At 31.3% G+C, this 25,257-nt stretch overlaps 2 protein-coding genes across 3 annotated transcripts; both read left to right on the top strand.

Moving 5' to 3' along the window:
* The first annotated feature begins 590 nt into the window (after positions 1 to 590).
* On the top strand, positions 591 to 11,796 carry LOC140452165 (uncharacterized). 2 transcript variants are annotated; one of them, XM_072546260.1, is made up of 4 exons: positions 591 to 717; positions 2,163 to 2,575; positions 2,745 to 3,596; positions 6,905 to 11,796. In XM_072546260.1, the coding sequence occupies exons 2-4, from the start codon at positions 2,169 to 2,171 to the stop codon at positions 9,198 to 9,200; spliced, it is 3,555 nt and encodes a 1,184-aa protein (XP_072402361.1). In that variant the 5' UTR covers positions 591 to 717; positions 2,163 to 2,168; the 3' UTR covers positions 9,201 to 11,796. The 2 variants fall into 2 exon arrangements, with proteins under 2 accessions (XP_072402361.1, XP_072402362.1); XM_072546261.1 differs by lacking the exon at positions 591 to 717 and adding an exon at positions 747 to 879.
* Positions 11,797 to 14,067: 2,271 nt separating this feature from the next.
* Positions 14,068 to 24,004, top strand: ScsbetaG (Succinyl-coenzyme A synthetase beta subunit, GDP-forming). Its single transcript, XM_072546253.1, has 6 exons — positions 14,068 to 14,405; positions 14,951 to 15,074; positions 18,630 to 18,729; positions 19,608 to 19,915; positions 20,495 to 20,771; positions 23,131 to 24,004. Exons 1-6 carry the CDS (start codon positions 14,352 to 14,354, stop codon positions 23,507 to 23,509), a joined length of 1,242 nt encoding a protein of 413 aa, XP_072402354.1. The 5' UTR covers positions 14,068 to 14,351; the 3' UTR covers positions 23,510 to 24,004.
* The last annotated feature ends 1,253 nt before the right edge of the window (positions 24,005 to 25,257 follow it).

Below are 25,257 nucleotides of genomic sequence, written 5' to 3'. Positions count from 1 at the left end.
ACTGGGAACAGCGAAGCCCCGCTGTCCATCCCCACGTCAATCCCTACACCAACCTCCACACAAACCACGTCACCATCGACAGTATAAATTAACCGTCCGCTGTTCCCAATAGCAGTAATGCATTGAGTAGTGATCAGTGTAGTAACAAATTATTCTTTGAAAGTAGCAGTCATATTAATGTTTTGCAATAACTTTTATTCAATGCTGTATTTTAACGTGTAATAACTTTATTTTACTAAAAATAAGTATTCACTGTGATTCTTAAACTTGAAATTGTTTTAAATCTATATTTTAACTTCTAAGATCTGGATACATAAATAATAATTATTATTTCTCTCACCTTTCTGGATTCTTCGGAAAAGTAAAAAAACTTGGAAGAATAAATTCGGGCAACACTGCAACAGAGAATTGTAAGTTGTCTACATTTGCGCAGTTCCATGACATTTATAAAATGTAATTCAGCCTATATTGTTTGGTAAAAATTAGATTTTATAAAAAATATTACAGACATACGGTTTATACACTATTTACCGATACAATATTTGTTGGTTTTAGTTTATATTTTTAATCTCTGAGTGATTACTTCTCAGAAAAAATTAAATAAGAAATCGGCAACATCGCGGTGTCATTATTCGGTGTCGTGTCGGTGTTTTGGATCTCTGTCTCATCTCATAACATTTTTTTATTTAACTATTTTTTAATATTGCACAATATAAGGTAAAAATCAATTATTATTAAGTATTTCAAATCAGTATTATTCATCTTTAGGGCTCGGTAGATATAATTTTTTTCACACTATGGAGAATTAATACTGTTTCTCGTAGAGTTTGTATTTATAAAATTTTATCGTTTCTACATTGATATTGAAGGGATTTACTGGTATGTGTCATAAATAAAGCATTGTTGACTACATTTTGTGTGGAGATACTTGTTAAAAATGTTTTATATTTTGAAAACAGTGTGTTTTAGCTTGAAACTCTCCTCTGATAGTGCTATTTTGTATTTGTTAATTATAGGTTTTTTTATTGTTGGATCATTAAAAATGCAATAATAATTATTGCCGTATATTATTATTTGGTTAATATTTTTATATTAATCTGTTATTACATTTTAATTACCAAATCAGCTGTTTATTTACAATAGTTTACACAGCAAGCACATGTCTTCCGTACACAGGCTTTAGGAGTCTAAATGGCTGGTGATTTTGTTACTTTTCACTTTGAGAATGATGCCTTACATTTATCTGAGTTTGGAATATTAGTTATGTACCTACAGCTACATCATTTGTCAATGTTGAATTATTTCATTATCAATATTTAATTATTAAGACAAATATACTGAACCCCAGAAATCAGCAAATAGTTGAATTATTTGAGGATCACTGTTTGAAGTGGCATTATTATATGACATAGCATTAAGAATTTCAAACTATGACCTCTCATTTCGGATTAAATTTTTAATGTTTTGAATATTTTGTTGTTGGTTATCAATTGACATCTTGCATATATTTCTTAAAAGAGAGAGACTTCTTAGACCCAGAAAACTTTGAAAAGCTTTGTGCTTTTTCTTGAGAATGAGTTTCCAAAGTTCAGGACTAAATGATTTAGGAAATATTTTATTTCGAGATTTACATTCAGGAACAAAAGAGTCTATTACCGAAAATAAAATATGAGAAAAACCACTGACAGCTATACATGGTCTACATCTAAAGTAGTGTTCCATGGGAAACTAGCTAAACAAATAGCAATATCACTGTAAGGTGCTTAAAATGAATATCTTCATAGTCATCACTAAAAGATTTGTATTCTTAATAATATGGTAGAGATTTGTATTCTTAATAGGTAACCTATGGTTCTTCATTTGCTGTAAAGCTGCTCTTAGTTTTGATTTATGAGAGTACTTACATGTGTCAGGAAATTGTCTTGTGGTATTTGGCTAGTCTAGAGGTCTTTACAAAAGTCTCTAATTATTTTCAGAATGTCCTGTTTATGTATTGTTTCATTTCCATCTTAGTCTCTCAGCTAGTATAGTTCTTTTTTACTTTGTGTACATTCCCTTTTAATTATATTTAAATTCTCTTCTATTGTTTTGGTAATTAGATTAGTATTAATATCTTTTTAGATAGAATTATTTTTTGATGATTGGTATTGATATTGTTTTAGTTAGTTATGGATCAATTCTACAATACAGAAAATTTCTCTGTGGCACAGAGAAAAGAATCTTTTAACAGATGGATTTCAAACCCTGCCAACCAACAGAACTGTGAAGATATATTGAACAAATTAAATGCACAAAATAATCATGATAGAATATTTTATGTGGAGGCTTTAATATATTTTAAGAAAACTGATATATTGTATGAGATTTTGAAAGAGGGTAACCAGTTATTTACAACAAAAATTATAAAAGAAAAATGGTTTTTAGAAGATGCTTTTCAGAACTTGTCTGCAGAAGACTTAGTTAATAAAGTTCTTCCATATTTGTCTTTTGTTGTAAGAAAAAAATGCCTTAAAAAACTGTCAGTGTGTTGGCCCCAGGAAAAAATTGATGCATTATATGATGCCATACATAAAAGGTAAATGTTTAATATTTATAAGTAATGAATTTGACAAAATATAATTTTTTATTTTTCAAGATAATCTTCAAAAACTATTCTAAACATTAGAATAATATCTTTTATTGATTTACTACATAGTTTCACAAATCATGTATTTTTTTATTTATAATTTACATTTTTCTTTTAGGTATGGTCTAATGGCAGCTATTCCAATATTACATAAGTGTTCTTTAATTAAACTAAAAGCAGTTTTAAAAGAAAATGAAATAAAGTTAAGACCAAATCAAGTAATTCAATTGTTTAACAATAATGAAGACATGTTTAAATTTTACATAGATTATCATAACACTGTTTTAGAATCTATGTATTCTGAGAAAAAAGTGATTGATTACATAGCCTTAAAAAATCCAGCCTTACTTTTGGAATTGCAAAAGCTTGGAAAGCTAAAAGTTGGCACCTTAGGTAGAAGAACTACAAAACATGTTGTACCACTTAAAATAGAAAGCATGCATGAGGAAGGCAATAAATACATTGATATTTTTAATAAGCAAGTATTGGTAAAAAAATTGGGACATAAATTTCCAATTGTATTTAATCAAATGATACCAAATGGTTTTCCACAGGTATCAGCTGGATCTATCCAGTTTCCTAATAATAACACTGAGAAATACAAAAATCTTTTAAATAAATATCCTAAGAAGTTACGATGGCTCCTATTTCATCATATATACTTTGGAAAATTTCCCAATAATACAGAAGAAAACCTGTTGCTTGGTTCTTCTATAGAGTTAATAAGGCTGCTTTGTCCTCCTTCAAATGTTATTCTAAAATGGGCAAAACTGAAGTATGAAATTGAGGAAGATAATTCCTATCTTCGATTTTTCCCTTCAGAAGAATATATTAGATTGATGAAAAAGAACATTGCTCTTACCAAGGTCTCTCGTCGTCGAGAAGAACATTTAATTTTTCTTATTGATTGTTGTGGAGAAACGAAAGATTTGAATGCATTAGAAGAAGTTTTAAAATATCTAGTAGATGAGTAAGTTTACTTTTTATTAGCAATTTTAGTTCTTAGATAGCTATTTTCGGTTTTTAAAAAACAGCTTTTCATCTTTTCATTCATTATATTATCGCATTGCATGTTGCTAAAAACAGTCATTTTTAATTGTATTTAAAAAGTAAATAATGTGACATAACACATTAAAACATTTGTGGAACCAGGCTTCTAGAAATTTCAAGACTGGTGGTCCCCAAAACTATCATTTTCTGACGTATGAGGGATTTCCACATCCTTACTAGAAATCGCAAAAAATTTAAAGTTTTTGGTTTAAATTATTTATAAAAAAGAAATTGTGATTGAAATTTTAATAGAAAACACATTGGGCTTTTGAAGCATATTTGGGCCTATAAAACATATATGAACAACCATTTAGGAAATGAATTATTCAATATTGGTTTTCAGTAAAGACTATGCAGCTAAAGGAACAAGATGAAGATTCCAGTGATTGCAAGGTTGCAGTGGATACAGCTTTCAAATGAGAATATTTAGAGCATTACAATTACAGACCCTGAGTGAAGTATATGTGGGTTAAACTAGAAAAAAATATAATACAAACTAATATAATTACTTTGACACATTAAAAATTTTGAATAAGAAGATGAAGTTCAACTGTGCAAACAATTTGTATATGGTGTACAGATATTGTCATTGATATTTATTTAACAGAAAGAAAACTCGAAACTTATTTATACAATAAGGAAACAAAAACAAAACAAATGTAAAAAATGTCAGTGTGAGGGGGTTATAAAATGGTTCTCATAAATTATATTGTTTAATTTTCGTTTGAAGGCATTGATGTTTATTGCCTTCACTATGTCCAGGATTATGTTGTAGTACTTTATTCCTTCTACCACAATGCTTCTTTGTCCTGCAGTTGTGTTCATTGCTGTAGCTCTACAGTCAAATCTATTTCTTACGTTACAGATGTGAACTTGATGAGTGGCAGTTTATAATGATCTAACAGTTCCTTTACCATCTGTAAGTCAAATCCAACATAATTTTTTGCCTCGTTGTATATGATGCAGGTATCATTAGCATACATTTGTAGTGTATCTCTTAATGGCAATGTTTAAATTAAATTAGCATAAATAAAAAACAGTGTTGGACCAAGTATCGACCCTTGAGGAACTCCACACTCAATATTGGAAAATTGATTATTCAACAGGTGAACCAAAATAAGCTGTGTTCTTCCTGATTAGTAATCTTTAAACCACTTCAACACTACGCCTCTTAGGTATGCCTAAAGTTTCCAATACAGATAATAACATCTTGTGATCATCTGTATTAAAGGCTTTCTTCAAGATTGTCCTTTATAAACTTTTATCAATAGTGTTATAAAATCAGATGTTGCTGTTGTTGTGCTGCTACCCTGTCTAAATCCATATTGGCCTTTATGTAAGAAATTTTCATTGTCTAAATGGTGCATGATTCTATTATTTACACATGTTTCCAGAATCTTGGATAAGACGGATAAAAGTGAAATGGGTCGAAAATTACTAGACATTGAGGAGTCACCTCCTTTATATACTGGAAAAACTTTTGCCATTTTTAGGGCACTGGGAACACTTCCTGTAGTGAATTTTAAATTTACTAGAATACTTAAAATAGTTGATATCTCACTCTTGAACTCTTTAACAGTATCAACTGATAAATTGTCTAGTCCAGATGCAGTTTTACCCTTTAATTTATTTATTATATCTTTAATTTCCTCCTTTGTTGTGAATCTTCAAGAAAATATGTTGTTTGTTAATGGTGGTCCTGGTGGAACATATTCAGAGAGTTGAATGGCCTGAAACCAATTGTAGCAAAGTAGTTATTGGCCTTGTTAGAAATGAGGTTAGGATCATCAATAACTAAATTGTCTAATATAAGTTTCCAAATAGTTGTTGGTTTCTTTGTTAGCTTCTTATTATGTATTATTGTGTTTAGTATACTTCAAATTTTTTCAGTTGCTGTTATCTCCATTTGATAAAATTTTCTTTTTCTGTGAGCATCTTCTGAGATGTTTTATAAAATTTGAAGTAAATAGTTACTATTGGGGTACATCTTAAACCGTTTGTAGTGATAGTTTTTTCTTGTCCTAATTTTCTTCGTCTTATGAAATGACGGGTGCTTGGGCTGCGGTGTGTATAAGAGAGAGAGAAACAGAGAGACGGGCCCTCGGGCTGCGGCTTGTATAAGAGAGAGAGAGAAACAAGATCTATGGCACAAAGTTTTGCTGGTTTGAATTCTGGTTTCATTAACAATTAAAAACAATGTTTTAAAATAAAAAAAGCCCAGAATATTCATCGGGAGCTGATAGAAGGCTTGAACTTGAATTTAGGCACTTGAGAATTTCAAAAATAATACTTTTTACTTGTGTTTTTGAATCTTAAAACTCGAAAAAAATTTATTGTTACAATTTGTTTAAAAAAATTTGAACAACTTTTCGCCTGTTCGATCTGTTGAACTTTATTTTGGGATATCTCATGAAAGTGATTATGCAAAAAACTCATCTACTTACGTTTTAATTATTTACACCATGTATATATGTTTGCTTTTATTACTTTTTAGTTGTTTACACTATTTATATATATTTGCTTATAGTTTCTAAGTTTTACTCGTAATTTTCTATTCACTGCACTTTTTTCTATCTCTATACTACTTTCTGTGTATATTTTTTTATATCTATAGCCACTATTTTTCGACTTTTTTTTGTTGAAACGAAATAATTTTCACGTGTTACTACTCATACACACTGTTGCCAAGTGTCGTATTTATCTTATAGTAAATTCAATCATCGCTATTTGCTTCAAAATGAATCGTTTTAAAGTTATAAGCAAGGAAAGTAGAATAAAAACTATGTTTTAATCATTTTTAAATATTTTAATTTTTTTATTAATATTTCCAACCTATTTGAGATGGAGGATGGAGGTAAAGTCAATTATTATTACTGAAGTTATCATGTAACTTTTTCTACAAAAATGAGAATACCACTTTCACGTCCAAATGTAATCTTTTTTACAGATCTGCTCAGGTCTATTTATGTTTCAGCCAACAGTTCTTATGTTCGCATAAGTAGGTAAATTCCAAGTGGTATCCATGCCTTTATATTCGACTTTTATAAACCGCTTAAAACATATTTCATCATTTTGTCATAATTATACATCTTTTTTCTATTCCGATAACTTGTTTTGAGACCAACAGATATAATTCGTTAATTTTGTTCCTTCAGAAGAACATTTTTACAAAAATTTTAATGTTTGTATAGTTTTCTATCATTAGGTAAATTCTGTTTATTTTTTTAGGCATAAATTAGAACGTACTAGTGTACTGAGTCAATTAATTTGTCGAGTTACACAAACGTTCAAACCAGATACCTTGCAAGAGAAACATTGGGAATATATCAACAAATTGTTCAAAATTATAGCAACATCTGAAGATAAGTTAGTGTACACTACACGTGAATATGGTTATTATTTAAAATTTTTATTTATGAATGGAAAGTGTACTAAACAAGCTATAAATGACTTGATTGATGCACTACTTGTATGTCCCACTTGGTACCATATTGAGATTGGAGATAAATTAATAGAAAAGGAGATTTATACGGAATTTTGCAAACAGATTTCTGAAGTAAACATAGAACAGTATACTGAATGGTCTGAAAAATTTTGTAGCCAAATGATGTTTATCTTTAGATTATGTTTTAACTCACCTAAAAATTGTGTAGACTTAAGAAAGTGTCTAGTATTACAGAAATTTGTTGATTCTGTACTACAAAAGCGTGAGTTAGATATATATAATGCAGAATTAATAGGAAATGTGGCTATGTACAATCAGGCTTTTCCTGAATATGCTTTAAATGTTGATAATGCAGTCCTATTAGATTTATGTATAAAGGCTCTAACTAGTGATGACTACAAATGGTGTATGGGTGATATTGCACGTTCTATTATTAATAAAAAGAACCGCGATGCCTTCGCTAATGAATTTCTTGATAAGTTTCTGAATGTTTTATATAAACATAGTTATAATTCTTGTGTTTTGAATTGGTTGCTTAAACATGAACCAAAAACCGTTATACCTTACTTTGATTCAATATTGATGCATTACTTCGAGTCACCTTCAGACTATAATCTTGATAATAATATTTTGAAATTATATTCTCATGCAGGATTAGTCGAAAAAATAAAGAATTGTTTCTTTGCAAAAATTGCCGAACTACATGATGATACAAACAAAATCAGTAGTGTTCTCTTAACGGTGTACCCTTTATTCACCCCAGATGAATTGATTAGTATCGTTGAAGAGAAATTCGTACCTCAAGTAGAAAAATTAAATCTTAACGATAAAGAAATGTGTGATATGTATAAGGGCAAGTGCGATATTGCAAAAATATTGGGAAACTTTGATGAACCTTATAAAATGTTACCTACAATCATGAAATTTGCTAGAGGTGATTATTTGCAGTCTTGTTTGCCAGCCTTATATAGAGCTTTTTATAAATCACCTGAAAGGTTGTTGTATTCCTATGTTGATCAGTTGGCTAAACAAGCTGTATCTGTTAGAAAACACGCATTGCATCTTAGCTGTGCAGTTTTGAACAATGAGCAAGTAATTAATATGCTGCAAACAACAAAGTACGTAAATGTGTCCAGTCAGAAATATTTCTTTACTGCCATGTCAAAATATTTTGTGAAAAATCCATCTGAAGTCATATTTGACAAGTTTATAGAGAATCTAAAATCAGTTGATAAATATGATTCTGAGACTTTAAATAGCTTGATTTCTTTATCGGTACCGAAAAAGTATAAAAGTAAATACATTCAATGTTGCTGGCATTTTATTGAAGGTTTGGAACTTACTCAGTCCAAGAAAAGACAATATCTTGATGAGTTCCTTTCTTATATATCAAAGTTTAGTATAAATAATCTTTCGTTGGAGCTTGTCACGTATATTATTAATAAATATTTTGTTAAAGACGTCCCAATAAGCCTTTGCAATATTAATAACTTTGTAATTAAAGCATTAAATGACATAGATCAAATTGAACTGTTCAATTTGATACTCGATATATTAATCACCTTGGACCGAAACTTTACGTACTCATTTTTCAACGCATTCATTACTTCTGCTGTAGAAAAAACTATTAACAGGAAATGTGTGAACACATTTTCTGACCTGTGGTGTAGTAAATTTGACCGTGTAGAGTACCTGCAATCTCATATTGTATTGAAATTACTGATGCTAGTATTGGACTATGTTTATATTGATGATTTTGCTCGAAGCATTTTTGATTATATGGAGCAATTAATATCAGAATTGGGTCCTTTAGTCTTAGACATTTTTAGAGAGCAGGTTATGGACATGGTAAAATATATACCCGATCTAGATCTACCCACATTTTATTCGAAGATTTTGGTCTGTAAAACTGACATCAACACTTGTGTATTTGTTTTGGGAGCCCTGCAAAATAGTGACAAAACAGAACCCATTGATTTAACAGAATACGATGAAGTAATAGAAATAATTAAAAACGTTGATATACCAATTGTGATTGCCTTATTCAGTTCCTGGATTGTATCGCATGGTAACAAGTAACATAAAAAACAAATAATGTGAGTGATATTTTATTTGATTAAAAAAGTCACTTTTTAAGCCCATTAAGTTAGTTTTGTACTCGACACAAGTGTATAGACAGGTTTAACAGTTGAAATGCGTAGTATGAGATATTACAAAAGTCTCTCATCTAGGGATTCATCAATTTTTTAGTGGAAATTTTTTTAATGTACTGTTTATAGTACAATGGTTTTCAAGTCCGTTTGTGCGCCTACATATAATGTCTTTTATACATGACATTGACAGAGTATTTAAGTGAAACTAATGTATTTTTCCAGATTTACGTGAAGATCAACTATTATAGCTCAGATTTTACAAGAATCTGACTTTGATTTATCTGATGATGATACTGTTCAGGACTTAAGTTTTTGTATATTTGTTTTATTTTGTAATAAAAATAAATTTGTTTTTGGTATATCTGTGTCTAATTTAATTCTCATGTCATAAATATAGAATATTTAAATCAAAGGTTAAGTTCATATTGAATGCTATTGTATCATATACAGTACATTAAGAAAACTCAAATTTTCCAATAAATATTTTTTCTTTTATTTTTTGTATATTCCTACACTACACAGAAAATGAAATTTGTAAAGAATATGAGCAAATTCTTGAACAAAAAACCTGGCAGTCAGGAGGTTAAATTTACCTGAACTTGAGGGTCTTATCGTGTTTGAATTGTGTGGAAAAGATATACTAGGTTGAATAGTTTTTGCGAAATTTAAATCACATATAAGATATTTTAGAAGATATAAGTTCTTATAATATATTATATGTACGATTTTTGTTTTAAAAATATTTTTTAATGGGCATTGAAAAACTTATTTGTTCAAATTTAATAAAAGTATATTAAAATAATTGTTTATAACATTTATTTAATATTATATTTTAAATAAATGAATAAAAAAACAAAAATGTGACTTAAGAAAGATTTGTACATCCCGTAGTCATTAGCTCCGTTGTTTTGGATAATTTGGCAAAGAAAATACGATAAATGCTATTATTTTAACGTTCTACCCCAGTTTAAAAAAAGAAAGAGCAAATTTGGTCCAGTAGAACCCGAGATAAAATATGTCATTTTTTTCCGAGCGCTCTATTTTTAAACCGTGCTGGTTTTTCGGTGGTCGGCTGGCGCTTCAGTCGGCTACTCCCACTCGTTTTACTTCAGTTGGAACGCCAAGTACTCTTGGATTACAACACTTATGTTTAATCAAATATCAATCATTTTGTTTGCTAAAAGTTTGACTTTTCTTATAAAAGATCGGTTAATTCCAGCCCTTAATGTTAATAAACACAATAGTGATTTAAAAAAAGGTATTTCTTTGCTTTTTAGGGTTATAGGACCTTTATTTTTTTAAGGTGGGTTTTTTAACCAGCTTTTCGAATATTTTTTTGTCATATAATCTGAAATAAATTCTAAGGAGTTAATGTCAATATTTATAAGCTTAAAAAAGTTCTAGTTATTATTAAATAATTTTGTGTACAGAAATATAATACTTTTGAACTTGTTTCCATAGGTTATTGGTATACGCCTTAACGGATGCATTCAGTCAAATTATCTCTACCAGTCTTAGAAATTAGCTCATTTTTTAAAATCTCTTATAAACAAATTAAATTTCGCAAAAACTATTTTGCACCCAATTCAAACACAGTAAGACCCTTAAGTAATAAATAATAAAAAAGTTACTAACAGTATTCAAAAACAGCAATTTTGTTCTTCATTTTGCAATAACTTTTTTGTTTATTAACATATTTGTGTATCTTTTTTTCTGAAAAAGTTATCTGTTGACGTCAAAACTCTAAATAGACAAGTTTTTAAATTATAGGCAAAATGTGTTTGACGTTTTGATTGTTTATTTAAAAATAGTGTCACTAAAAAATTTATGAATCACTAGAGTCTATTTGTAATATCTTATACTACACATTGTAACTCTCAAACCAGTCTATACACTTCTGACGAAAAAAGGCTTCTTTTTGCTAACTTGATTTGCCTATTTATATTTATAGAGTTATATTTTTCGTTTATCAATTTAAAGAATATAATTTAATTTTTTCTAATAACGTATTTTAACAAGCTGTTTAAAATCGAAGATGTTACTAACACGAAAATTCAACTACATTTTACAAATTACCATTGTAACAACACAAGAAAAATCTATAGAAGTAAGTGCCTTGTGTGACTGCCTTTATCATGGGTGTTATTAAATTTCTGTCATTGAAAGCTTGAAAAATACATAATTCTGTTTCACACACACACACACACAACCAAATAGGTAGCTCAAAACGTGATTTATAGAAAGTCTGGCATTCAATACTTAATTATTTTTGTTAATAGGTAGCTGTAATGGATAACTTTTATTCCTAATGTAAGCTTAAAATTATGTAAAACTATATGGTATAAAACTGGTTTCTCATGTTTTATCTAAAAAAGCGTATAGTATAATTTTATGCTTTACTATTAGAATCAAGAATAATATTTGTATTAAAAAGTATTTGCATTACCTCATATTTATATTATATTTTTGTATTAAGGCAATTTAATAGTTTATTTTGTATTTAAATAAAATCTTAAAGATAATTTTGTGTTTAATTTACTAATATACAGTGTGTCCGTAAAGTATGGAATAAATTGGATATTTCCTAAATGATCAAATTTCAGTATACAAGGTGATACACATTACAGTGATGACGTCATCGGCTCTTTTTTTAAATGTAACACCCTGCATTTTAGGATGTTTTTAGATCGATAAAATGGATAATAAATGGTCTAATGGATATAATTTGAAAGATATGCGCTTAGAAAATAAATTATTTATTATCAATTACAAAAAAGTAGCCTACTTCGAGTTTTTGGTAAACTGTAATTATTTTAGTAACGTTCAATAACAATCAAGTAGTACAATAATTGTATTAATTCGTGAACGTTCTGTATTATTGCTTAGAATCAATTTTAAGTAGAAATGAATTTGAGTGTAAAGCAAAGAATTGAAATACTCATGATGATTGGGTATGGAGACAAATCGCGAACTCAGATGGAAGTGTGTAATTTATTTAATGATAAATACCCATCACGCAGTCAACAGTAAGTAAGATTGAAAAGAAATTTCGAGAAACTGGTACGGTTGAAAATGCACGCAAATCAGGTCGTCCCTCTGTAAATTATGTTACATTAGATGTTCTACTTGCTTTTGAAGAAGATGAGCACACTTCTGTTCTTAAGGTTGGTAGTGATCTCGATGTTTGCAAAACAACGGTACACAAAGTACGTGAAAAGTAAGTAAAGTGCACAGTTGTACAGGAATTAAACGAGGATGATCCAGATAAAAGAATACAGTTTTGTGAAATAATGATGGATAACCGAATCTCTTGGTTCAAAATATTATTTTTTTCTGATGAGGCTACATTCAAATTAAATGGCGAGGTCAACCGTCAGAGTTGTAGATACTGGGCAAAAGAAAACTCCAACTGGATGCGGGAACATCATACACAATACCCTCAAACGGTAAAGGTATGGGCTGGCATTGTAAGAAATAAAATCAGTGGACCCTACTATTTCGAAGGTAATTTAAACGGGCCAGCATACCTTCAGTTTTTAAGTGGGTATCTCGTACCTACTTTAGTTAATTTGTTTCCCAGTACAATTAATCTTGGAGGTTTTGATAAAATTTTATGGTTTCAACAGGATGGTGCGCCTCCGCATTATGCTTTAGATGTTCGAAGGTACCTAAACGAAATTTTTCCGAACAGGTGGATTGGAAGACGTGTACATATCGAATGGCCAGCGAGGTCGCCAGACCTCAATCCTTTGGATTATTTTATGTGGGGTCATTTAAAGAATGTTGTTTATAAAACGCAACCTGCAAACCAGGAGCCTATCGGCCCTCCCTCCAAATGAAAGTTGACTGAAAACTGAATGTTTTTATGTATAATTAAAAAAATTAGATCACTTGGTTTGAGAGCGGGACGATCGCGCTCCGTGGATCCGCCTTTGGAGTCCTTTAGAATATTCAAAATCTTATTTTTAAAGGCTTGTGTGAATTTTTGCTGGGTTAATCATATGTTTTGAGATCGATACAACCTGAATAATTTTTTTCATTTTATTACGTCTTATGTGAATAAAAAAATAAGACTCGACCATCTCCTTCCTCCAAAACTTTTTTTCGGTGGTTTGCAATCATTTTAAAAATTTTAAAGAATTTCTACACATACTTGAGGCTTTTACAAAACTTTTCTATTTTTTATAGACCCTTAGGCTGAGTGTACGTAACCTAAAAATGCATTTTTTGTCTAAAAAAATACTATTTTTGGAGATGGCTGCAGATCATTTTTTTATTTTGTATATTTTATTATAAATATAATAATTCAGGGATAGATTTCAAAGTAGATAAAATCCAGGTTTTTTATAGATTATGTAAAATTTGAAGTAATTTTAGTACATCCAAAAATTAGGCGAAACGCCTCCAGACACCCAAAAAAGTGTCTCGATCTCAAAAATATGATTTATCCCGTAAAAACCCTTACAACGTGTTTGACTCAATTTTTAAATGTCCTGAAGGAGTCTAATTTTGTTATTACATAGAACTTAAAAAAATGAGTTCTGAGAGTGAGGGCATTTTGCCTATTTTAACGGGGGGTACCCTCTGTATCTTTAAGTAAATAATGTTATAAATTAAGTGTATTGTTACTGTACAATACTGTAAATAAAACACATCCGAGGTACCATCATCGTCGTTCGGATATAACAAGCGATTCTTTGAAAAAACCATACAACCGGTTAATCTGGTATTACGTAAAAACCACTACAACAAGAACTGTAAGTTGCCTACATTTGGCGCAACTCGGTGATATAAAGTATAATTGAATATATTTGTTTTTTATTAAAAGCAATTCTTCCTTTGCTTAAATGTCTTCTATATTACCTTTCAATGTTTTAATCTTTGTCTATTATTCCAAATAGGGAGGAGAAACATTGCTAAAAACGTTGCAAATATCAGTCTGGTTGTTATGCGACATAACCTAAAATCTTTATCAAACAATTTAAGTGATTTAAGTTTCAAAGTTCATAGTTTTGTAAAAAATACTGTATTGTTATATCAAAAATATTTCTGTTATATGATTTTTTAAATTTCAATAATGTTACACTGGAATTTTTTATTGAGAGCAACTAAGCGAAGAGAAATTTTCCAAGTAAGTCGGTATTACTATTTTTTCAGTATAAAATAATTTTACAATTTTGGGTATATAAAATAGGTTAAGATCGTATTGGTAGGTAAATTCGATTCATATTTATGTATTTCTTAATAAACAATTCGTCAAACCACTTGTTTCGAGATACATATTATAATATTAGTATCTAAATTATTTTTATCACTGTTGATGTGATTACATGTAAGTAAAAAACTATAAAATGTAACAACTGAAAATTAAATTTATCACTTCAAAATGGCTTCTAAAAATTATGAAAGTAAATAATTCTAGAAAATTGTCTTGTGATTATGGCAATATTTTTAAAACCAATATTCATAATTCAATTTTTGGAAATTTTTATTAATTAAAATAATTTTTTATGACATCCTTACTAAGGAATGATCATGTACAATTTTTTTCATAATATTATCAAATATCATTTACTTCAAAAACACATTTATATAAGTACTAACTGCATAATATTATAATTAATTTAATTTGCGTAGTGCAATGAAAGTAGGAGTAAATTTTCTCTATTTTGTTAGATCCCTCATCGTTGTTTAAATCTCCTAGAATACCAGAGTAAAAATCTTTTAAGAAAAAGTAATGTTGCAATCCAGGACTTTTGTATGGTTGATAAAAATGGATTTCAAGAATTGGATAATTTTTGTAAGTAAGGTGTATACCTATTATCAATCATTTGAATATGAATTAAAATTTATTTTATTATTTTAATTTCATAAATTATATTTTTATTTTGAACATTTATTTATATATGCATATCGCACCCTGAGATGACAAGTGCTGTAAAATTTATATCTTCCAAAACCAAGTTTCGAGATAATCCAATTTTTAAAGATTGCCACTGTTCCAGTAATTTTAATACAACAGCTTAATATTAGAAAATGAATGCACCACAGTATAAAATTGTTTAATAATTATCAAAAATTGAACAAAATATATGATAATTTGTAAATGAACGACAAAAACACATAACATATCAAAGAATATGTATCTGGATTGAACAAAACTTCCTCTTCTTCTTCTTGTAGATCAATAACAAAATTATTCTGTTTATAATTGCTCACCAATAATTCATAGAAGTGTGCATGGGACTTGGTATATGATTTTGTTTAAGCAAAACTTTTGTTTAAGGCATTTTGTTTTGATGATTTGTAATCATCTGTATTTTAAAAAATTCCTTCTGTTTCCATGATGTTTTGTAAAATATTACATTTGGTTGGCTTTTTTCCATCATTAGCACATTTATTTTAAACCACTCTACTTTGTCCTTCTTTGTGTTAAGAGAAAAGTTAAATTCTCCAGCTAATTTCTTAAAATTATAGAAATCAGTGAAGTATAATTCCTTCACAACATAAGGATCTCCAGTTTTTTGGCCACACTGACTATACCAGCAAATTGTGAAGGTGTAATTGTGAATAGGTAAACTCTTGAACCTTCTCTTACACTGACGTTCAATGCAGGAATGCATGGAATCACCTGAATTCTGTGTGTGACCAACTGTCAGATATTTGTGAGTTATGGTCTCCAGAGATTTACTGTTTTGTAGAACATAATTGTACATTGTGGCAAGAAATTTATTTTTATTTTGAGCTGAGCAATTATCCGAAGTGTTTTACCTTTTTATCAACATGCTCCTGGATATAACTATAAACACAACTTGCTACCTCTATCGCTCCTTTTTTTTTCACGATTCTCATCCCATATGTAACAGAATCCTGCTTTTGAAACATTCTTAAAAATTGTAAAGTGGTAGGTATTTAAACGGCGTTTGTAGAAAAAGCTGGACATGTCACCTGATGGTAATGGAATTATAGCCTGTAAATCATATTCACATACTTTGATTTCTTCTGCCAGTTTGGCGCGCTTTACATCTTTCTTCTCTCGATAACTTTACGTTTTCTCGATAACGTTGATACTCTACATCTCTATTCTTCTTTTCAAGTTCAGTACAATTAATATACTGATGGCAGGTTGCACACTGGTCCTTGCGAGGCACGAAAAATCCAATATTAAACTGGGTGTTAAATATGTGTCTATATTTACTCTCTTTCAAAATAGTATCTTTATGGTCATTCTGACATTTCTTCAGATACAGATGATACATTTCAGCAAGTGTTAACTGTCTATCGATGTACTTCCTTCGCATTTGAGCATGAAGATAGTGAGACTCCACTACTGGAAACGAATCAATATGCTGGCATACTCTACAGTATCTGGAGGTAAAGTGCCATGGCTGTTATGTTTTCCATGTTCATCATCACAAATAATGCCAGATACATCAACTTTGTTCCATGCAGTATAGACATACCTTTCACTGAACCCAAACGTATTAAGAAAAAAGGTTTTGCACACTTCTACATCATTATCATTTATCGGCAGCACATACTTATAATTATTGCACCTAATCTGTTTGCTGTGGTGAGATGGAGGTTTCTTCAATGTCTTCTGAACCAGAAAATATGAAATTTTGCCGAACACTTCAGTCTACAGCGTTCTGTACATGTAGGTTTCACATGACGCTGTTCAAAAATAACTTTGTTTCGTATGACATAAGCTTTACCTGAATTGCGATTCTTTTTTCTAGTGTTGACTGTCCACTTGGATGCATTTCTTTTCCTTTTTCTAACTGTATGAACTGAAATTGAAAAAACTTCGTTTAGTAAGTAAATTTACTGAAAATAATAACAATTATAAATGGATATTCAAAAGTCATCTTACTTTCATCTTCATCTGATTTTTCGCCACTGTCTGCTTCAGCTTTGGCTATGTAACCATTCTCAATAGGACTAACTTTTGTATTTTTAACATTTGCTTCTACTACTCAATTTTCACTTACGTCTTCAGGAATGATACCACAAGGAAAAGAATTTGAATTATTGTCAAAATTAATAAATACCAAGTTCATCATCTACAGTAGCCTCCAAGACAGGTGTATCCTACATCAAAACAGAATGATAGAATGTATAATCGACCAAAGATATTTATTGTCAAAACTTTGGATTTGGAAAAAATAATTTTTAAAACTTCTCACCTCTGTAATGATTTTTATAGTGAAAATACTGCTGTCGTTATCAAACTCTACAGTAACTGGATTATCATCTAATCCAAGTAACGTCTTCTTTTGCAATTACAATTAAAAACACAGTTACCATAAACGGTCTTAAAATTTTCAGTAAATTGATAAATAAAATTCGTGGTATCTATTACGGTTCTATTTCCAACGCACAACAGTAATAAAAATATTTAATGTATCAAATAACGGACAGGATACAATTACGGCAACAAAATGTATTCTAATATAATAAATTAATAACTTACCGTTTTATCCTTACTTAGAGCAACTTTGCTTCACAGACATAAGATTATCATCTTTTTCTTGAACTAAGTTACTTGATTCACAAATCATTTGTGATAAATGCAACATCAGTTTACTACGATTGATAAAATCTTTTCTACAACTATTACAACTCATTGTAAATAATTTTAATACCAGACCGCTGTTAACTGTTAAACACAGACCAAGAACAACTAACTAAACTAAAATAAGGTTAGAAAAAGCGGTCTCATTGCACAGTAACTTCCAAATCCTAGAGTCAAACAAACTGTTGTATGTTACATGCCACATTCGATTCCACTAGAAGTATTTAAGTGAATACTGTAGTAAGTTACATACGACTTTTACTCGAGTTAACACACCTCGCTCCAATGAATTGTTAGGTACACCCGAACGTAATTCTTAGGGGTGAACATTTCTCACAGGCTGGGTTTAATCAAATCGCTTGCTTGCTTGTTACATACTACGGGTATTTCCTTAAATGAATCTGTGGTATGTAACATACAACAGTCTTCTATTCGTAGGCTGGGCATCTTTTTGAACTAAAACAACTGTTGTTGGCTAAATAGCATTTAAATGATGAGAGCTGGATATTGCGACAGTGTTTCATTGACAAGAGCTCTTTAAATCACATAGGCATCAAACATAACCTGAAAATGGTTATTTTGGAACTTACAACAGTTGTCATCTCAGGGGCGATATTGTGATAGGAAAGCAGGCTAAACATAAATTGAATTACTACACTCACATCACTAACGTACTAATTCATATTTTATCCTTAGTATATTACATATTTGAGTTAATGGGCATCTGAGCTAATCTCCCCTTAATCTGTTGAATTCCTTATCTCATTAGTTTTATTTTAGTTGTCAAGGAATATGTGGTGAAAGCACAAATATTGGCTGGTGGTAGGGGAAAAGGACACTTTGATACTGGATTTAAAGGAGGAGTCCACATCACTCAAAAGTAAGTTCAATTAAATCAGTTTCATTTGCTTGAAAAAAGTGAATTAAATACAAAAAAATAATAAAGCAGTCTAATATAATATAACATTTATTTAAACTCACAGTTTGTTTTATATACTCTATCTATCTATAACTTTTATTTAATTGCTTCTTAAATCTAAAATCAGACAATAAATATAAAAAAAACTGGCTTATACTAAAGTTTGTTCAGATTGAAGACCAGCTCAAAGTAAATAGAGTTGGATGTGTGATCCAAGGGTGTATCATTTTATTGTACAAATCTGCAGTTTGAACTAACACTGGCTAGAAATTAAGTGGTTCGAGGGGTATCAAGTGAAACTATTTAATCAGAATCAAACCAATTTACTGGTTGGTGCTTTTTATTGTACAGCAGTAATAGTTTTATTAGTATTAGTGACTATTTTATTTTCTTATTGATAGTCGTAATTTAGACTTAAAAAGTCGTTATTGTACATTGTTAATTCTATTTTCTGTTTAATTTTATAGGTAAGCATATTTTTGTCATTTATTTTAATAATTATAAGGAATTAATATAATAACCTACAATAAAAAAAAAACAATTTATTTTAAGGGTTTTGTAATCATTTTAAGTTTACTTAAAATTAATTTTATCATTAGGTACATTATTTATTTATATGGATAATGACAATGAACGTTATTGATTATTATTTAAACATTGCTTATTAATTTATTTTTCTGATATCTAGTGAAAACCAAGATGATGGAGTGAGTGACCATTGTTCCCATATTAGAAGGGATTGTATTATTTGATTGATTTATATTGATATTATGATTTTTCTTTTAATATTTATTTATTCAAACTTCTAATAATACTCTATAATAAATACCATTTTTCAGACGAGATGAAGTATCAAAAATAGCCAGTCAAATGATAGGTCACAAATTAATAACAAAGCAAACTCCAAAAGATGGGATAGAAGTAAGCAAAGTTATGATAGCAGACAGTGTAAATATCAAAAGGGAAACTTATGTTTGTATTTTAATGGATAGGCAAAGAAATGGGCCAGTTATTATAGCTTCGCCCGCAGGAGGGGTAGACATTGAAGCAGTAGCAGAGAAAACTCCCCATCTTTTAAAAAATCTTCCCATAGATATTTACGAGGGGATCACTGATAAAATGGCAGATGAAATAGCTGAGTTTTTAGGTAATTATCATAGATTTATAACACTGTTTTTGTAAGCCAACCAAGCAATCTTTTCAATTTCTGGCGTTGTTCAGGTGAAATATTCATCTTTATAAGAAGCTACCGAATCTGTGGACCATCGAAAATACCGCCCTTTAAACAGAGTTTAACTAATAGTAAATAATAAAAATAAATTGGAATTGTCAACATCGCTACTGCCAAATAAGTGTTACTAATTTATGTTAACATGTCACTTTCACTCGATCGCAGGTAAAGCGTGATCCGGACAAGTGTGCTTCATAAAAACGCTTTATAGTCCCCTTATACAAATTAAATGAAACGTTATGGTGTATTACTTCAAGTTTACATTAATAGAAATCTTCAAATATTATTTCTACTCGTATATAATAAAATATGTCTAGTGGTTTATTCATTATGTTTATTCATTATTTTTCTTAGTGTAACGTTTATCCTGTATAGTGTGACATTTCTCCTTTTACATTTGACAAAGTTATTTCTGTAACATATGAATATAATAATTATTGAACTTAAGAAATCAATATTAATGTGATATTAATATGTCCTTGTTCTGAATTTTAGAATTTAAAGGAGAACTTAAGGCTAAAGCCAGTGCTGAAATCAAGAAACTCTGGCAGTTATTTGTAGCCATAGATGCCACACAGCTAGAAATTAACCCATTGGTTGAGACTGATGATAAAAAGGTTATATCTGTAGATGCCAAACTTAATTTTGATGATAATGCCAAATTCAGACAAAAGGAAATTTTTGCAATGGAAGATGTCACTGAAAGTGATCCTAGAGAAGTAGAAGCTTCCAAACATAACTTGAATTATATCGGAATGACGGGCAACATTGGGTAAGTAACTTTTGAGTAAAAACATGTCGTTAAGAAAGCAGATGGATTCATTTTATAAATGAAAAGTAAATATATTTTTTCATCAATTTTATATATTAATCCCGATGTATAGATTCATTGAACTATATTGTCTTAGTTCATAAAAATACAAAATTCCGTTATTGAACGAGAACATCGTGCAATGCGCGTGTCTAGAATGTGTAGAATGTAGAAAATGGGGCGGCCAATAGAGCCTGATACACTGCGACCTTTGCAGATCTATTGTGTTTCCCCCTTATTTTAAAGCACTTCATCTAGCTTGGTCCTCTTAATGAGACTCAACAGCCTTGATAGTGGCCTTTTCATGTAGTCTGGTGCTTCCGGTTTTTCCTCTCCGAGTTCTAGAAACCGCATTCGTGCGAGACCTTCGCAATGGCACAGAACGTGTAGAGCGGTTTCCTCTTCCTCCAGACAGAAACGACAGGTGTCCTCTTCTGTCAGGCCTATGAGACTCAAGTGTCTATTGAGTCTACAGTGCCCAGTGAGCAGACCCACTATCATTCTGACAGTCCTGCGTCTGTGCGAAAGTAAGTCTGCTGTAAATTTAGCCGAATGTCCTTTGATGAACTGTTTGGCCTGCCTCTGTCCTGGTGAGTTGTTCCACCACTCAAGAGACTTCTGTTGCACCCATTTGTGTATGGCTGCCCTTTTTATCGTATTTGCGATTCCAAAGAAGGGTTCCGGACCAACCAGTGGCGTAGATGCGCCTTCTCGGGCCAATTCATCGGCCTTCTCGTTGCCACGATGACCCTTATGTCCCGGCACCCAGGCAAGTGTCAACCTGTTTCGACTTCCCACCTGAGAGAGGACATCCAAACAGTTCCATACCAGCCATGAATCGACCTGTACTGAACTGAGAGCCTTTAGAGCCGCTTGACTATCCGAATAGATAACGATGGAGTCGTTATCTACATTTCGGCCGATTAGTTCCATAGCGCACCTGTGTATAGCAGCTAATTCGGCTTGAAATACGGTCGCGTATGTTCCTAGACATACCCGGACTTCCGTCCTTGGTTTTATGCCATATATTCCAGCCCCCGTACCTGTATCCGTTTTGGAACCGTCCGTATACCATATTGAGTTTGCTGTTAGCGGCGGACCAGTTTCCCAGTCCTCTCTTTTTGGTATTGTAATTTGAAAATTTTTGTTAAAACTATACCTCGTAACCATTCGGTCTACAGGCATTCCGGGCATAGAACGGGGTCTGCCTTTATGTCCTGGTATAGCCTTAAGTTATCAGCTCCCTGCATCATACTTATTGGAGCTTGGCCTTGGATCAACCGATGTACTGTTGATCTGGCTTCACTCTGTATGTATATATGCAGAGGTGGTAGGTTTAGCAGAACTTCTAGCGCGTCCGTTGGGGCTGTTCTCATGGCTCCTGTAACACTCAAGCATGCAAGCCTTTGTGTGCTACTGAGCAATCGAATCGCCCCGGACTGTTGCGTTTTGTTCCACCATGCCACTGAACCATAAGTTATCATGGGCCTTATAACCCTTGTGTACAACCAGAGGTTCATTTTAGGATTTAACCCCCAATTCTTACCACACATTCGTCTACATGTGTTCAGGGCCATAGTGGCCTTCTGTGTGACTTTCTGAATGTGTGCATTCCATGTCAGCCTCTGGTCGAATATTACACCTAAGTACTTGGCCTGACTTGTGAATGGGATTTCTACTCCCTTGAGCACTAGTGGCTGTAAGCCTTGCAGTGCTCTTTTTCTGGTGAAGGGAACAACAGATGTTTTTTAGGGTTAACCTTCAGGCCTTCTTCCTCACACCAGCTGTCCACCATCCTCAGAGCGACTTGAAGTCTCTCCGAAATTATTTTGGTAAAGCGTCCTCGGACTACAGTTACCAAATCGTCCGCATAACCCAGACAGTAAAAACCCTCCCTGGACAGTGTATTAAGTAGGTCGTCCATAAGCGTAGCCCACAGTAATGGGGATAAAACTCCTCCTTGTGGGCAGCCGCTTCCTGCCTTCGCTTCAATAGTGGCTTCACCTAACGAGGACACAATGATCCTGTTTGTTAAGGTCGCCTTTGTCCACTCGCATAAGAAGGCAGGAACTCCTCTTCTTTTGCGCGTGTCTAATTCGTTCCGTCGTGGCCGGTCGGTGAGGTTAAGCGATTGGAGAGGGGCATTAGATAGTTAGAATATACGAATTAAATCAAAACATTGAAGTCTGTATGTCTCGATGTAAGAATAAGACATGTCAAATTACTAAGGGGTGATATTATTTAATTGTTCTCGTAATTCTCATAACTATAATGTATTTCCTTTGATTTGCTCTAAATACACACTAAGTTTGTTTTGCAGGTGTTTAGTAAATGGTGCTGGACTTGCAATGGCAACAATGGACATCATCAAATTACATGGTGGGGATCCAGCAAATTTTTTGGACGTAGGAGGTGGAGTGAAAGAAGATCAAGTAAAGGCCGCCTTTAAAATAATCACATCTGATGTAAATGTTAAAGCAGTTTTAGTAAATGTGTTTGGGGGCATTGTAAACTGCTCAACAATAGCTAATGGTATCGTGGGGGCCCTAAAAACTATGAATTTGAAAATTCCGTTAATTGTTAGACTAGAGGGCACCAATGCAGTAGAGGCTAGACAAATCATTAGTAATTCGGGACTTGATATTATAACTGCTGAAGATTTGGATGACGCAGCTAAAAAAGCTATCCATAGCATTTAATATTACTGCCAAAAAGAAACAGACTGAATTTTGTCTTAATGTTGTTAGATGTATGTACTATTTTTATAGTGTTATCTTTTAACTAGTATTTCGTTTCAGTAAAGAATTATAATTTAATGTTTCCATCAAAATGGTATGTCAACTTTTAGAGTAGTTTATTACAAAGTAACGGTTGATATCCATCTTCTGCATATCTCCTACATCCTACATATATAAATAAACATATTTAGTTGTTTGGTTTATTTTTACATCTCAATAGATTGCAGTCCCATTTAAGGATTAATTCCAATTTCACAATTTTTATAGATTTGTTCTGTATTGTTCAATAAATGACAATAATTTTTTTATCTCATACGCATTTACTAAATATTACAATCAGTAAATCACAACAAATAAAAGTAGGTGTCTTATACAATTTTATAAAACTGTATTTTATATTTTTTAAATAGATGCACAACATTGTTAGATTTATTTTTAATAAAACGTTGAAAAGTATTTGTTATTTAATCCAGACATTCTTATTTAATTTTAATTAACTTTACAGTGAACCATCTTTAACTGAAATTACAAGGACGCTATAAGGAATTACATTTTGTAAATTAGATACAGAATTTATATATTAGTACTATGAATAGGTTATATTACTTACTTAATTAAATAATACAGTATGAAGAATAAATAACCGAACACACCTTGCTCCATAAAATTAGCGAAACACTTTTGTGAGAAACTGTAACTTTTTTGAGGAGTAACTATATTGATCTAACACTGAAAATCCGAGTGCATTTAAAAAACAAAGTCCAGAAGTGTCAGCTACTTTTTTTCTAAGCAGTTACTTAGAAGAGAACAATATACTTTTGAAAGTTCTTTTAAGAAATCGCATCCACCAGGCTTGGAGGGTTGTCTTTCTTGCGTTTGATTTTATTACTATAAAGTTCCTTTCGCCCACCTGTACAATTTATGTCATTTAGCTTATGGAACTTTGGGTCATATATAATTTCAAAGGTGTTTTCAAGCATTCTCTATGTAACTCTGAAAACTTATTGCGAAATGGAAGGACATGAAAATGTTGCCAGGAAAATACCACACTAACAAAGTTTAAACAAATCCCAATAATCTCCTAGAAAACATCACAACAGAGACAAACTTCATGGCAGTTTTTTAATAAAAGTTGATTCTAGTGAAAAGCATGAAGTGGAAAAGTAAAAATCCAGAATGATATTCTTCTTCCATAAAATAGAAAACATTTCAATTTTATATATTAGTATTGGATAAAGTTTAATATTATTTGAACTTTAAAAATCAGTAAGAAAATGTATTTATTTTTTGATTAAAGAACTCAAACATCATTTAATTCATTTTACAATTCCCATAAGTATACCACCTAACGAGCACTAAGCATATTAAGTTCAAAAATCTGAATAGGATTACAAAACAACTATTGTTTTTTTATTCTGTGACCTGATTAACGCCAAAACAACATAACCTCCGATGTAGGCTTACGCAGTGAATAAAATTGTATTCCCAGCACATCCGCGATCATCCTTTACTGACAAAGGTTTCATGCAAACAGCAAGAAATTTAATTGAACCCAGCTTGAGAGACTTGCATACCCCTTAGATTGACATTCGGGTGTTACAATTCATTGGGGCGATGTGTTTATACAGGAGCGATACAGGAACCACGCTCCAATGCCTAGACCATTTCTTTCCCCGCTATAGCACTCTGATGCGAGATCGGGACTGTGT

This window comes from Diabrotica undecimpunctata, chromosome 10 (assembly GCF_040954645.1).
Source record: "Diabrotica undecimpunctata isolate CICGRU chromosome 10, icDiaUnde3, whole genome shotgun sequence".
In the NCBI taxonomy this organism is placed as follows: domain Eukaryota; kingdom Metazoa; phylum Arthropoda; class Insecta; order Coleoptera; family Chrysomelidae; genus Diabrotica; species Diabrotica undecimpunctata.
The sequence above is the reverse complement of the archived record's forward strand: the minus strand, read 5'-3'. Positions and strand labels throughout refer to the sequence as shown.

What these genes read in the sequence shown, in the direction of transcription:
- ScsbetaG (XM_072546253.1), top strand. Translation starts at nt 14,352, where the DNA reads ATGTTACACTGGAATTTTTTATTGAGAGCAACTAAGCGAAGAGAAATT. An exon ending in GGAGTCCACATCACTCAAAA is followed by an intron (nt 18,730 to 19,607) that starts GTAAGTTCAATT and finishes ACCATTTTTCAG; the next exon opens with ACGAGATGAAGTATCAAAAA. An exon ending in GGAATGACGGGCAACATTGG is followed by an intron (nt 20,772 to 23,130) that starts GTAAGTAACTTT and finishes TTTGTTTTGCAG; the next exon opens with GTGTTTAGTAAATGGTGCTG.
- LOC140452165 (XM_072546260.1), top strand. Translation starts at nt 2,169, where the DNA reads ATGGATCAATTCTACAATACAGAAAATTTCTCTGTGGCACAGAGAAAA. An exon ending in TATGATGCCATACATAAAAG is followed by an intron (nt 2,576 to 2,744) that starts GTAAATGTTTAA and finishes TTTTTCTTTTAG; the next exon opens with GTATGGTCTAATGGCAGCTA. An exon ending in TTAAAATATCTAGTAGATGA is followed by an intron (nt 3,597 to 6,904) that starts GTAAGTTTACTT and finishes TTATTTTTTTAG; the next exon opens with GCATAAATTAGAACGTACTA.